The sequence below is a fragment of the Salvia hispanica genome, chromosome 5 (genome assembly GCF_023119035.1).
Source record: "Salvia hispanica cultivar TCC Black 2014 chromosome 5, UniMelb_Shisp_WGS_1.0, whole genome shotgun sequence".
NCBI lineage: Eukaryota > Viridiplantae > Streptophyta > Magnoliopsida > Lamiales > Lamiaceae > Salvia > Salvia hispanica.
In genome coordinates this window covers 39,139,202-39,153,452 of record NC_062969.1, presented here as the reverse complement: position 1 = coordinate 39,153,452, position 14,251 = coordinate 39,139,202, and the positions used below count along the sequence as shown (strand labels likewise).

Sequence of the window (14,251 nt, the reverse complement as noted above, 5' to 3'; positions counted from 1 at the left end):
TTAATATTAATTTTTTTTCCCTTTTCGATTTCTATTTAAAATTTGGTAGTAGTAAATAACTTTTCCACATTTTATCCCACTTTATACACAAAAATAGGGTGAAGGGACACAATAGTAACAACGTGAAATTCCCTCTTTTTTAACCGAAGAAACGGAAAAGATGGCTACTAACGACAAAGTGGAAACTTCCATCACTTATTTCACCGCAGCTCCAATTCTCAAAGCTCTGGATCCAATGATCCACTGTCGCAGCACTTAATTACTATTCTTGATTCTTCCCACCTCTCTCACTCCATCGTTCTCCAATTACACGAAATTGAGAAACAAAATGGGCACCGACAATATGATTCTCAAGATCAAGCTGCTGCTTCTTGCTCTGTTTCACCTCCGATCCCAACCCAGTGAGTCCACGTTTACTGCATTTCAATTCTTGGGAATTTCTTGTGTTGCTTCATTTGTGTTCTTTTCATACCGTTTTCGACGGAATTTGGAATTGAGCTTATAAAAAATTTGGAATTTAGCTAGTTTAGGGTCGGAATTAGGAATTGGGCTTATAAAAATTCAATCTTGAAAAGTGTATTGAGCTTAATTCTTGAATTCACTCCACTTTGTGTTCTTTACACAACATTTTCGAAGAAATTGATGTTGATGATTAGTTATGAGTTCAATCTGTCCGGATCAGCAGCAATTTAGCTAGTTTAGGATGGATATTTGGATTTGAGCTAATAAAAATTCAATCTTGAAAAGTGTATTCAGCTTGATTCTTGAATTTACTCCTTTTTTTTGTTGCTTAATGTTGTGTTCTTTACAGACAACTTTTAAGAAATGGATGTTGATGATTAGTTACGAGTTCAACCAGTCCAAATCAGTAGCACTTTGGAATTGAGCTAATAAAAATTCAATCTTGAAAAGTTTATTGAGCTAAGAATGAAGAAGAGCTAGAATCAAAGTTTTAGTTATTATTTGTTAGTTTAGGTGCAAAAATGGTGATTTTAAGGTGGTTTTTTAAGAATGCTTCATTATAGTAAAGAAACGTGTAGCAAGATATGATTTTTTTATCACTGATTTGAGCAATGAGTGATGAATTCATGTAATTTTGTCTAAGGTCCGCCTTTCCTGCTGAAACGCTACTCGTATAGAGATATAAAGAAGGCCACAGATGGATTTAGGAGAGTTTTCGGTAACTCGCCTCATGAGGCGTCTTACAAGGCCAAGTTTCAGAATGGCCGTGTCGGGGTAGTGAGAGAGGTCAAGTTGTTGGATGAAGACGACGATTCTTTCTCAAAGGAAGTCCGCCTCTTGGGGCGTCTGCACCACCGCCACATTGTGGCGCTTTATGGCTTCTCGACTGGACCTAAGCGGTATTGATCTCCGTTACATAATTGCCTTGCATCTTAAGCTCTTATCTGTGTGTGGATGGAATGAGGTCTAGATTGTGAAGGTCTGTATAGCTAAACGCTGGTTTAAACAAAATTCCGAGTCTTTTAGCATTGTCTCGTGTCGTTTCAGGTTCCTAGTGTTCGAAAACATGGAAAGAGGAAGCTTAAAGGAGCATCTTTCTGGTAATTATTTTGCAGCAAATTGTATTAATTGAACAACTCTTCTATTTCATTATGTCAACTCTTCAGATCCATTGAAGACTCCCTTGAACTGGCGAACGAGGCTCAAGATAGCCGTTGGCATCGCTGCTGCACTGGTTAGTCAGCTCTCAAAATCACACACCTCTTTAACCATGGTTAATATCATCAAGAAACTCGTTCAAAATTATGTCGTCGCAATGCAGGAATATCTGCAGTTTTTCTGCGATCCACCAGTTTATCACGTCTCTATAAGCTCAAGCACGATAATGTTGGATGAAAACTTCACCCCAAAGATCTCGGACATTAGCCTCTCTGCTGAAAATCCAACCTCGGCCCATTGTCAAGAAGGTACGAAACCTAGTCGCCCTACACGTTCAAAATCATCGTTTCTTGACATCCTTTCGACTGCAGAGTGCATCTTCCAGCTGGGACTGGTGATCTTGGAGCTGATCACAGGGCAGTCTTCGGACAAGGGTGGTGTCGACTTGGCGCAGTGGGTTCAAGAGCCGCGTTTCTTGAGATCGATACACAAGATGATAGATCCTGATCTTGGCAATAGCTATGATCCAAGAGAGCTCAATGGCCTTCTCAATGTTGCAAGGTTGTGCATAAGATCTGTAGATAAGACTAGAGTATACACACCTCAAATTTTGTGGTATTTGCAGAAAAAAATAGGGATCACAAGAAAATGAAACAAAGTGATTTTAGAATAATATATATATATTTTTTAAAATTGTTAAATTTTTCTTTTCGTCTTTGATTATTGTAGTTATGGAGAATCCCCTTTCTGCCCGACTCTTTGGTCTTAAGAACATCGGTTTTATGTTATTCATTCGCAACGTGCTTTAGAGGGAAGAGATACTGTTTCTTTGATAAAATCACATGTTTTAACATATGATAATTTTTCACACAGTCGTGACGAAATGTATAACTTGTGCAAATCTTCTCATTTTTCACAAGTTGATATGTCACTTGAATACTTGTTGAAGGAGAAACGTCTTACCAATTAAGTTGTGTTTCATCGTCAAAGTTGTTTCATCTAGTAGAGTTTGTGGTCAAAATCCAACTGCCATCTATCTCTACACATTCCTCTTTGATACTCTAATTTTGACTTAGATTTTGCACATGTGAATCACATCTTGATCTAATCAAAGACTCTACTAGGTTGATCATCAATCAAATGGACACATGTTTTGTATCTTGTGATCATCATTTTAATACTACTAGTATTTAAATGATTGTTGTGAGTATGGACTTTTTAAAAATATGGACTTTTTAAAAATAACTTGTTCTATATATATATATATATGTGTAGTATACTCACGAAATGTGTTTTTTATTTGAGGGATGAGATTTGATTCATAGTGCTGTCTTATACAAATAGGAAACCTTATTGATTATCTCCGAATAAATAAATGTATATAGAAGAAAAGTATATTTAAGGGACAATTTGGTAGAAAAACAAATAAACATAAAAACAATTATATTAAATCAGAATCTATACTGTAGCACAAAGCTGATCAACCAAAACGCAATATAAAAATGTTGAAGGATAGTTTTGTAATTAAATCAAACATAAACGGAAAAGGATTAGGTGTTAATTAGTATTCAATTGGGCATTAGCTCACATTCATATAACTTCAAGAATTGGTCTACCAAAATTGATGCAATTTGACTCATTTTTTGGCGTATTAGTTAAATCATTAAATATAATAGTCGTTACCTCACAAATTTAAGAATATTTAAAGATTAGCATAATTGCTGAGGTGATTGACCACCAAATTTAGTTCATCCTTCTAGTATTAAATTATAAATACGTCATCGTTTTCGGTTCGTTATCCATTTAATTCATATACTTTGCTTGTTGTCTTTAAATTGGTTGCCCCAACTTCCCACCCAAAATTAAATAATTTATTTTTGTGATTTCATGGTGATGTATTCGTAATTTTGGCATTTTCTTTTTCTTGGTTTATACGAAATAGTAATGAAAAAGGACGAATTAGTGGATTATATTTTTTCGAATAAATAAATACTTGCAACCCATAATCTTGATTACAAAGATGCTCGTGACATTTAAATTTGTCATCTTCTCCTTATCAGAATGATATAAATTGAGAATCGTTATCTTCGATAAAAAAAAATGAAAAATGTGAAATGTTACTTCCATATCTAGCAATATTTTATTGGAGTATTTTATTTCAACTGCTAAAGTTTGACCAAAAGCAAATGAAACTTAACAAGAAACCAAACCCTCACCGACAGTCTACTCTACGAATATGTTAGGCTATTGGTCTTCATTTCATTCTATAAAATTATCAATATTATCTATCAAGAGATAAATATTCGAGTAACTCCCATTGATTATCAATATTTCTCTATTAAATTCACTTTCAAAGATATCCTTGAAATTAAATTCTCAAGAATGAAGGATGAAAAATAAGACCAAACACCATCCCTTTCAATCACCTACATAGTTATTCATTTTCCATCTTTTTCTTATTTTTTATATTAATTGCAAATCAAGAAATAGGAAATGATGTAAGCTTCAAGAATGCATATGTTAAACATATGCATCCCAATTTCCAAGTAGTTGCACTTTCATACCTGCTTTTTTACAATCTTTATGAGTGTTCATTCAAATCCACATTTCAAATCAAGAATTTGGTAGATGAGATGTCAAAGAAAAACAGTGCAAGATCACTTTTTTTGTAATCAGAGAGGGAAAAGAAATAGGCATTCATATAAGTAATTCATAGTAGTACATATTTACAATATAAACAAAAGGGGCCAAAAATCACAATTCCACCCACTCCATCTTTTGCTGGATGTTTACAAAGCCATATTCAACCACCATTGATAAAAGCATCACACCACCAAATTACACCACAATAAACATAGTTTGCTTTCCTAGACATTAAAATGACACTTAAATCTGCTTGAGATGGAAACCATGGGGTTACTTAGGTTTAGGGCATTTATTTTATCAGCCACTTAAAGAACCTAATCCCACTCCGGTTTCAACGTCCTTCCTTCGAAAAGACTTCCTTCGATGTTCCTTCTTCTGCAACAAGCCAACAACAAACAAAAGAGGTCTGATCAGATTGTGGATTCACATTTCTATCAAGACCAAGCTTAAGAGAACACATCTAACTGTTTCAACAATGGGGTATCTTTTGACAGCTCCAAGTTAAGTATAGTTCAAAAAGCTTGATAGAGCATATCAAAATGGATGAAGGAATCATATAAAGTTCTCCGAAATACTATCAACTAAAGTTTCTATAAACCTCCTCTACATGGAACCGTTCCACGAAAAGAATCTAAATTCCATTCAGTTCAGTTCAGTTCTAAACTTTGGAATGAAACCAAACACATACTTACATTGCATCCTACTTAAAACAAGATCAATATCACCTAATTCAGACTACTTCAATCTGAACTATCACCACATTACATCAAAAACCAACAACGATCGACTAAATAAGGCCGATAAACTATCACAATTCTCAACAATCAACACCAAAAACGACAATCAGAGACAGCTATATACATCAGACCATATTATCAAAATACAGAGTTAAACCATCCAAGAACTAGCCAAATCAAACATGTTGAGATACTAACTCAAAGCAGAAAACGATTTCAGCAAATAGAGAAAGCATCTAACTCACCGAAGGCAAAGTGATTAGTCCTTGAAGAGAACCTCATCCGCCATATCCATCAGAGGCTCCAAGCAATCCGGCGAGAATTTCCTCGCGAACATATGTGAATAGCTCAAATTCGACTCCCTGAGAGTGTGAATTAGATCAGCCGACAACTCGGGAGGGTGATAAGTGTGGGGATGGCCATTGTGGCTATCCGTCCAATTAACCCTCGTCAGTGTATAGTGGCTGCAGCCATTTGGATCCTGCATTGACAAAAGCGTGGGAAAATAATGCTCTTCTGGATAACAACACTCCACATTCAAGCAAGGGAGCTTGAACTTCCGCCACAGCTCCCTGTCCTTGATCACCATCAGCGCGTGCTTTCGCGTGAGCACGAAAAACTGCGATCCGACGCGGAATTGATCGAAATTGACCTCGGGGAGCATCACACTCCGTCCCCTAGCGTTGTACCGATCCCATAGATTCGATTCGTTGTCGAGAATCTCAATGTAGCTCGAGAACTCCAAGTTCCGCGACAACCTGCCCAAATCGAAGAGGAAATTGTAGAGGTAGTTGAACGAGTGGAGCGGGACGCAGTGCTGCGAGATCAGGGCGAAGTAGGCGTTGGACGGATCGTCGAGCATCGCCGTGGCGAGGAGGCGGCGCGCGGCGGAGATGAGAGTCGGCGAGGATCGCTGGGTTCGCTTGGAGGGGATGAGCCTGTCCTTGAATACGCCTTCGAAGGGGGCGATTTTGACCAAGGGGTCGGCGTGGATGTAGATGTTGTAGTGCTTGCGAGTGGCATTGGAGAAGAATCGCTCCCAGAGTAGGGCGAAATGGAGGTCGGAGTTGGTGAGGAAGAGGAAGGCGATTTTAGGGCGGCGGAGGCCGGCGGAGAGGTGCGATCTGGCGGCGGGGAGGCGGCGGGAGAAATTGGCGGAGTCCATGGCGATGGCCTTGTGGAAGAGGGAGAGGTCGTCGAGCTCGTCCGGGGCGGAGATGGAGATTTGGCGCGGCGGCAGGATTCGAGGAGCGAGGAAGAAGAAGAGGACTGGTAGAGAGAGGAGGAGGATTAGGGCGGGGACCAGCGGCGATGAAGTTGTGGAAATCGCCATTTGCTGCCGATGAATTTCCTCTCCTCTTCAGTTTGAGTGTGTGTTTTGGAGGTTTGATTTGAGATTTATGAGGTTTATCGGAGAGATAAGTGAGATTTCATGGCGATGGAGGTGGCGCGCTAGGGTTCCGATGCGGTGGTTTTGGGTGGTTTTGAGATTTGTGAAGCGAACTCAAAGTTTTAGAGAGAGAGAGAAAGAGAGAGAGTGTGAAGGGCTGCGGAAGTCGGATATGACGGAGAGAGTTAACGCCGTTATGTAGATATCGCTTTTTCTTTTACGATTTTCTTTTTCTTTATCGATCACTTTCACTTAATTTATTCCTTTGTTTATATTTGACTAATTGAAGTGGATTCAGAAATGTAGTGGTGTAGATTGAATAATCTTTTGTTTTTTTTCACAACTTTCAAGTGTCAACATTCCATTGTTGCATCTCAACAATTTATATACATATTTACATTTATTTACCTAAACATATTTTTTTATCGAACAATATTCAATACAAGTGACATGCATAAAATCACTTTATATTAATAATTTAGGATCAAGTAAAATCACTTTATATATTGTACAATACAAATAGTGTTGAAATGAAGCATTGGTTACAAATCATGTACTGTACAAAATAGGTGTTGAGTTCAGGCATTTCATTCTTAGCCCTCGCAACTTCAACCATTGGAGGCTTTAGCAGTTTAGCTACGAACGAACCTTTTTCGTGGCGGCTTGCGTTCCAATAATGTGTGTTTTTGTGCCTGATGAAAGTGGATGTAGGAGTTAGGCTGGTTAGTCGACACGGGCTAGTGGCTGAGCTTTGAGGACTTGACATCGTTGCTTCTGGAGCCCCCGGGTTTCTGAGGAGTACGAGGACTTTGAATCCGGGGGCTGTTGACAGCAGTTTGCGCGAGAAGCCTAGCTCCATGCACTGGCCCTGTTTCAGTAGATTGTGGATAAGCAAGTGTGTGACAAGTTCCTATCTCAAATTGGGAAACCAATATGAAGAAGACCTTTACCAGGCAGAGACAATCGCTTCTTGTCTTGAAAATCCGAAAGGCTGGAACGCTCTCTAGGAGTACTGAAAGATCTAGAACCAAGACCTGGTCTCGAGGGAGCTGAGTTTTTTACAGGTGTTCTGGGACTCCTACTTGAAACAAGTGAGATGGGAGTGTCCAGCCCAGCAGCTAACCTCCTCGCTGAAGGACTTTTCGCAATGGTGATGTTGAAACGAGGCATGGATTTTCCGTTGCCAGTACTTGACAATGGCTTTCTCTCTGTCAATGGAGATGTTGGTGCATCCACTAGAGCAAACCGTTCGCTTGTAGGACTCTTCATTCCATTTCTAAGACTAGTGTCATCTAAGAAGTTTGTTTCCCATGGGCGAACAGACATCCACCTCTCCAACCATTTCCAGACCCACTCAGTTTTCACTGTGGGGACACCAGTAGGTGTTGCCTCTTGCTCCTCCTTGTGCTGCTGTTGTTGCTGTTGCTGCGGCTGCGGCTGCTGCCTTATCCCGGCCTGCCACTGCACAATAAAGATTTTTTCCATGTGAAACATATTCATCATCACAAAATTGTTAAGCTGTTTCTCATTCGAGGTAAATAGGCGTTTACCTGACGAGCCAAAGCATATGCTCTTGCTTTTTCGCGCTTAGCAGCAGCCTCCTGCCTTTTCCGCCACCTTGCTCGGATTTCAGCAGGAGAGCCAGCCTTGTCACACCACCCATTCTGGGTGCACGGTAAAGACTAGAGCAGGCGAAAGCACATCATGTAAGATATTGTGTAACTCAGAAGATACAACAACGAAGTAGTAAGGCTTACTCCAGGTTTTTTAGCTGGAGCCTCGACTTCAAGCTGTTGCATTAGCTTCTTTTGTACTGATTGATTCTCTAATGTAGAGCCGGCATGCTTTGCTCGGGAATGGGCCTGAACCTTTACTAAAGCTTGAATACAGCGTAGGGCAATGGAAGTTTGCCTTTTCAGAGTATGACCATTCACTAGAGCTTGAAGCCTCGTCAGTCCTTTTACAGCACGAAAGGCTCGCCTAGTCTGATGTATGACATGGCATGAAAGCATAGTTTATTTTGCCCATTCTTAGTAAACAAACATCAGAAAATGCATCAGTTGTATACCCTGAATCCTCTATAAACAGCTTGGATGCATACGGCAGCCCATTCTTCTTTCATACGCAGTCGAGTTTTAGTTTCGTTTTGCCCCTGAAACGAAGAAGAAAGCAGAACATGTATAACTAAGGATATCTCTCCAAAGGCCTTATGCTGCAATGTACAAAACAGTTTAACAAATTCAATGAAAACTATATACCACATAACCTCTAACGGCGTTTTGGAAACATATGTTTGCCCAGTCCTCCTGCATATTCTGGTCCTCCTCGAAATTAGATGCATCGAGATCTGACATGAAGTTTGCATCTTCCACTTCTGATGAGCTGGAATGTGGACTAACTGGATCAGTATCTGGCTCGAACATGTCTCTCACATCCGGTGTTGCCCATCCTTCTGTTCCATCATCTTCAAGCTGATCAGCTGCAGTTTGGTCCTCGGGTGAGTTTGGTGAATCCGGAGCTGATGTGAAGTTTCCTTCCTTGGCATATGCACCCATCCATTCCTCTCTCCAATCCTCCCGAGGTTGCTGCTGAGCTGCATCTTGCTGCACGCGCCGATCCTCTGAGAGTCGAGCTGCATTTTTCTCCTGATGTGAAGTGGAAGGCCGACCGGAATGCTCCATCTCCCACTGCCAGTTTGCATCTTCAAAATCTGTTTCCACATTCTCTTTCAACTCACTCCCAAATCTGCCTTTCTCAGGCTCAACAGAGGGCTTGCGTTTGTTGATCTTGCTAGCATTTCCAGAAATCTACACACATTGAAATGATTATAAGATCTGTGATCTTCATCTATATTTGGATCAACAACAAATCGAAGACAGTTCATAAGGAAACCTGATCTGAGTATCAAACTTCCAAAGAAAAATAAGAATTGCAATACACAATACACGATACAACACAAGGAGATTAGAAATCAGAAAATGTCACCAACATTTTCCTCCTCGGAAGATGCTATTTTCTCTGATTTCTTCAAACCAAGCAATTTATTGATCCATCTCCTCGGAGCACCCATCTTGCCAGAGCTGCAGCAGAAAAATTAGAAAAAAATAAATCATAATTTGGCACAATATTTCAACAATTCCTCTTCACATATCATTGTAGCAGATTAAATTGAAAGCATTCTATCGATTAAGCATATGCCTCAACACGAAATGAAGGTTTATTCGTGCATAATCACCATCAAATTCGCAGAATTCAACCGCATAATGTGATCGTCGCAGTGAATTTCAGCTCAAATACTCGATCAACGAGACGATTTATGCAATAGTTATGAACACACTACATTAAATACCTATTTTTACCAATGCAGCATGCAATTCCGCAACCAATAACAAAAATTACTGGCGATTCGAGTGTGGATTTCAGCTCAAGTTCAAATTGAAATTACTGATGACATATTTTATTTTTAAATTTCCTTCATACGCGTAAAAACAATGAAATATTACACGATTAAATAATAAAATTACCTGCAGTGAAAATACGTGATTTAATCCATGCAACATCAACTTCGTCAGAAGAATTTCTGGAGATATTGAAAATTTTATGAATTTGATGACAAACGCACACGTTAATTTCCCAGAAACAATGTGAAAAAGGGGAAAGATTGCATGCGTCTGCGATATGAAGAGTGTAAAAGCATAATTCAGCAGTAAAAAAATCCAATATAAAAATGTGGTCAAGAGCATGTGTAGGTGTTTGTACTTTATAAATACCACCAATTTAAATTAGGTTGAAAATTGCCTTGTATTTTCAATATATTAATTCAGATTTATTGCATTAAATTACTTAAAAATTGAGGCTTGGTTTCTTTTTTAGTTCATCTATTTTATGTTATTAAGATATAAAAACTGTTTTTAATAGTTAAATGTGTAAATAAAAAAAAAACATGAACTAAACAATAAAGATCATGAACTTTAACCACCATAACAGATTATGCTATCTACGGACTCCACCTGTTTGTACTGCAAAGGTTTACTAAGTATTGACAACGATGAGGTAAAGGGTGAAGACGATTATTCTAGAAGTTCAAGACGTTTTTTGATTTGGACGTGGAGGACCTTTCCACTAACGAAAAAACTCATTTGAGGATGAGGATTCGTGGTTGAAACTCTCTTACAATACATAGAAGTCGAAACCGATGAAGGAGGAGCTAAAACAAATATTAGACAATATTTTTTTTTTAAAATTTTTTTTGAGTTTTATATATTTAAAATTCGACTAATCTAAACGACGGCGTCTAAGATACATCAATTGAATTAATATTCACAAATCAAAAATTAAAATACCGTCATATAGTATATATCATCGAAAGATAGTCATCTTTTAAATCTTTACATATGTTTCGAATTTTATATTACACGAACACGTTTTTATTGTTAGAAGTTAATATAAAAAGCGCGTTTTCATCAATATGCAGAGAACAATCTAGAAGAGAAATCTGGACCCTCCTTCCATAATCAACGGCCAATAATTAATCCAACAAAAATTGAAAAAAGAAAAGAACAAGGTAGAGAATTCGAGATTCTTCACCCATCGAAGGAAACTAACTTTGCCTAGTCCAACGGCCAGGATCGCTCGATCGCTCCATCGCCACCGTCAGTGAATTCCCTATTAAATTCGGCCATTGTTTCCCCCACAATCGCAAGACTGCTGTTTCTCTCGCTTCCTCTCTCTCTCAAAGCTCTCGATCGCTTGTGAAAGTTTGTAAATTAGTGATCGACTCTCGATTGAGGAGTTAATTCCGAGTAATTGAATATGTTTGGGAGAGGCGCGCCGAAAAAGAGCGACAATTCGAGGTATTATGAGGTTCTCGGGGTGCCTAAGACGGTGTCGCCGGAGGATTTGAAGAAGGCGTATAAGAAAGCTGCGATTAAGAACCATCCTGATAAGGGCGGTGATCCTGAGAAGGTATTGTTGATTGATTGTTTGTGTTTTTGGAGTGTGCGAGGATTTACACCCAGTGTTGTTTAGCTCGATCTGTGCTGATTCCTTTGTCTGAGTGATTTATGTTATTGGCAATTATTGATTGATATGGTTTATTGGTGATCATGAGAAAGTATTGTTGATTTATTTTGTGTGTTTTGGAGTGGGCGGTGAGTTCACCGAGTGGTTTTTTTAGCTCGATCTGTGGTTAATTCTTTCGTTAATTGGTTTATTAATTGGTTTTTATGTTGTTGGGCATCAATTTAGGGTTTTTGGATTATAATCGATGGATAATTGAATATGTTGTTGGATTTTTCTGGTGAATTGAATTGAAGGCTGATGTTTTGGCCTTTTGTTGCAATGGTTTCTGGATTTTATGAAATCATTCAGAAGTTTCTCCTTCTTTGACTAAAATGTTGAACGTGAATTAGGTATTTTGATGACAAATATTCGGTTTTTAGAAGTTTGATCGACTTATTGATAGCTAAATGTAGTGAAACAAGCTATTTGCTGAATTGTGTGCATTGCTTGAGTGATCATGTATGAGATAACATCATTAATTGCTCTAATTACCCGTTCATTGATGTGTATGTTAATTGTTAATTGTTGTGAGTATGAAATTGCTGCATTAATAGGATGATAAATTTTAAGAATGGGAAGTTTTCTAGCCTTGTTGATGCTTAGTTTGATTGGAGGACTGAAATTATGGTATGTGATGCAGTTCAAGGAGCTTGCTCATGCTTATGAGGTGTTAAGTGATCCCGAGAAACGTGAAATCTATGACCAGTACGGTGAGGATGCACTCAAAGAAGGAATGGGTGGAGGAGGCGGCATGCACGATCCATTTGATATATTCTCCTCATTCTTTGGCGGGAGCCCATTTGGAGGTGAGCAATGTGGGCCGAGTGCTTGTTTTCAAGCTTCCTATTGTATTCTTGACTGATTTGTTATGTCTCTTTAACCAGGTGGTGGTAGCAGTAGAGGAAGAAGGCAAAGAAGGGGAGAAGATGTAGTGCATCCATTGAAGGTGTCTCTTGAGGAGCTCTATCTCGGGACAACGAAGAAGCTCTCTCTGTCACGCAATGTTATTTGTTCCAAGTGTAGTGGGTATGTTTTTGCGTGCTTTGATGGTGTTAATTTCAGGGTGACCTGCTTTGCTTTATACATGAATATTGTGGCTAACATGGTTTGATGGGACCTTGTATGACAGTAAGGGATCGAAATCAGGAGCTTCCATGAAATGCTCAGGCTGTCAAGGAAGTGGTATGAAGGTCTCCATCAGGCAACTTGGCCCTGGCATGATTCAGCAGATGCAGCACCCGTGCAACGACTGCAAAGGTACGGGAGAAACCATCAGTGATAAAGATCGGTGCAGCCAGTGCAAGGGTGAGAAGGTTGTCCAGGAGAAGAAAGTCTTGGAAGTCCATGTTGAGAAGGGAATGCAGAACGGACAGAAGATCACTTTCCCAGGAGAAGCTGATGAGGCGGTATGTATGATGGTTATATCTTGATTGTGATCTCGTGTTGTGTTGGCATTGAGACGTTCCTGACATGATATGATGTGTTTACTTATGCAGCCTGATACTGTGACCGGAGATATAGTCTTCGTGCTCCAACAGAAGGAGCATCCCAAGTTCAAGAGAAAGAGTGATGACCTCTTCACCGAGCACTCACTATCCCTTACTGAGGCCCTCTGTGGGTTTCAGTTTATCCTGTCTCACCTAGATGGCAGACAGCTCCTCATCAAGTCCCACCCAGGAGAAGTTGTGAAGCCTAGTAAGTGTTTACATCCGTTTTCTCGGTTTATAGTTTAGTTTCGCGATGATTATATCCAACGTGTCAGGATTTACTAATACACTGACTTGTTACAGATTCATACAAGGCGATCAACGACGAAGGAATGCCAATGTACCAGAGGCCCTTCATGAAGGGCAAGCTCTACATCCATTTCAACGTCGATTTCCCAGAATCCCTCGCGCCAGACCAGGTAGCTGCCTTGGAGAAGATCCTCCCTGCAAGGCCGCAGTCCCAGCTGACTGACATGGAGATTGATGAGTGCGAGGAGACAACTCTCCACGATGTCAACATTGAGGAGGAAGCCCGGAGGAGGGCTGCAGCCCAGCACCAGGAGGCGTATGATGAGGATGATGAGGACATGCACGGTGGGGGCCAGAGGGTTCAATGCGCCCAGCAGTGATGGGAGGGCCTGAAACATGAGAAGTTGTTTGGGTTGTGAAAGTTACTGCCTTTTTTTTGTTGAACCATACTTTCTGTCATAATGCAACAAATTATTCCTTCAATGAAGACTTTGCTGCTAGTTTTGTTTGTATTTCATCTATTGTTTGTTTAAACCGTTTTCTTCTACTCTATTAATCTGTTAAGTTGTCAGATATTCTATTTTTAGATATATATTCATCAAATGTGCAGAATCCATCATATATATTCATCAAATGTGCAGAATCCATCAAACCAAAAGTCACAACGACAAATCAAATCCATCAAATGTGCAGAATCTAACAACAAAACTAGACACGCTCAAGCAACAAAACTAAACTTCGCTCAATGCCGAGTCCACTGGATCGACGCTTTGGGCGTTCGGCTGGTCTCCTGGACTGACGCTTTGGGCGTCCGGCCTCGTCCTTGAGCTAGCATCTTCGCCGGTCTCTTCTGGAACCGGCGGCACCTCCACATCTTCTTCTTCAACAGCGATCTCTACCTCCGCATCCTCTGGTGGCGTGTCACTGATGAGATGTGGAGGCATAGCGTCCGGCTGGTCTCCTGGACTGACGCTTTGGGCGTCCGGCTTCGTCCCTGAGTTAGCATCTTCGCCGGTCTCTTCTAGAACCGGCGGCACCTCCACATCTTCCTCTTCAAGTGT

The 14,251-nt window shown here is 39.9% G+C and overlaps 4 protein-coding genes across 4 annotated transcripts; 2 read left to right on the top strand and 2 right to left on the bottom strand.

Moving 5' to 3' along the window:
• The first annotated feature begins 164 nt into the window (after positions 1-164).
• LOC125187699 (probable receptor-like protein kinase At1g49730) lies at positions 165-2,408 on the top strand. Its single transcript, XM_048084328.1, has 6 exons — positions 165-401; positions 1,106-1,361; positions 1,510-1,562; positions 1,629-1,696; positions 1,784-1,928; positions 1,992-2,408. The coding sequence occupies exons 1-6, from the start codon at positions 329-331 to the stop codon at positions 2,270-2,272; spliced, it is 876 nt and encodes a 291-aa protein (XP_047940285.1). The 5' UTR covers positions 165-328; the 3' UTR covers positions 2,273-2,408.
• Positions 2,409-4,301: 1,893 nt separating this feature from the next.
• Positions 4,302-6,553, bottom strand: LOC125190202 (glycosyltransferase BC10). Its single transcript, XM_048087427.1, has 2 exons — positions 5,249-6,553; positions 4,302-4,641 (listed from the first exon to the last, which is right to left on the bottom strand). Exon 1 carries the CDS (start codon positions 6,334-6,336, stop codon positions 5,263-5,265), a length of 1,074 nt encoding a protein of 357 aa, XP_047943384.1. The 5' UTR covers positions 6,337-6,553; the 3' UTR covers positions 4,302-4,641; positions 5,249-5,262.
• Positions 6,554-6,870: 317 nt separating this feature from the next.
• Positions 6,871-10,046, bottom strand: LOC125190905 (protein IQ-DOMAIN 2-like). The gene is made up of 8 exons (XM_048088326.1): positions 9,918-10,046; positions 9,383-9,473; positions 8,652-9,200; positions 8,462-8,545; positions 8,151-8,378; positions 7,944-8,075; positions 7,344-7,854; positions 6,871-7,261 (listed from the first exon to the last, which is right to left on the bottom strand). Exons 2-8 carry the CDS (start codon positions 9,461-9,463, stop codon positions 7,131-7,133), a joined length of 1,716 nt encoding a protein of 571 aa, XP_047944283.1. The 5' UTR covers positions 9,464-9,473; positions 9,918-10,046; the 3' UTR covers positions 6,871-7,130.
• A 1,035-nt stretch (positions 10,047-11,081) lies between these two features.
• LOC125187930 (dnaJ protein homolog) lies at positions 11,082-13,702 on the top strand. The gene is made up of 6 exons (XM_048084605.1): positions 11,082-11,358; positions 12,095-12,260; positions 12,339-12,480; positions 12,584-12,860; positions 12,951-13,149; positions 13,245-13,702. Exons 1-6 carry the CDS (start codon positions 11,206-11,208, stop codon positions 13,568-13,570), a joined length of 1,263 nt encoding a protein of 420 aa, XP_047940562.1. The 5' UTR covers positions 11,082-11,205; the 3' UTR covers positions 13,571-13,702.
• The last annotated feature ends 549 nt before the right edge of the window (positions 13,703-14,251 follow it).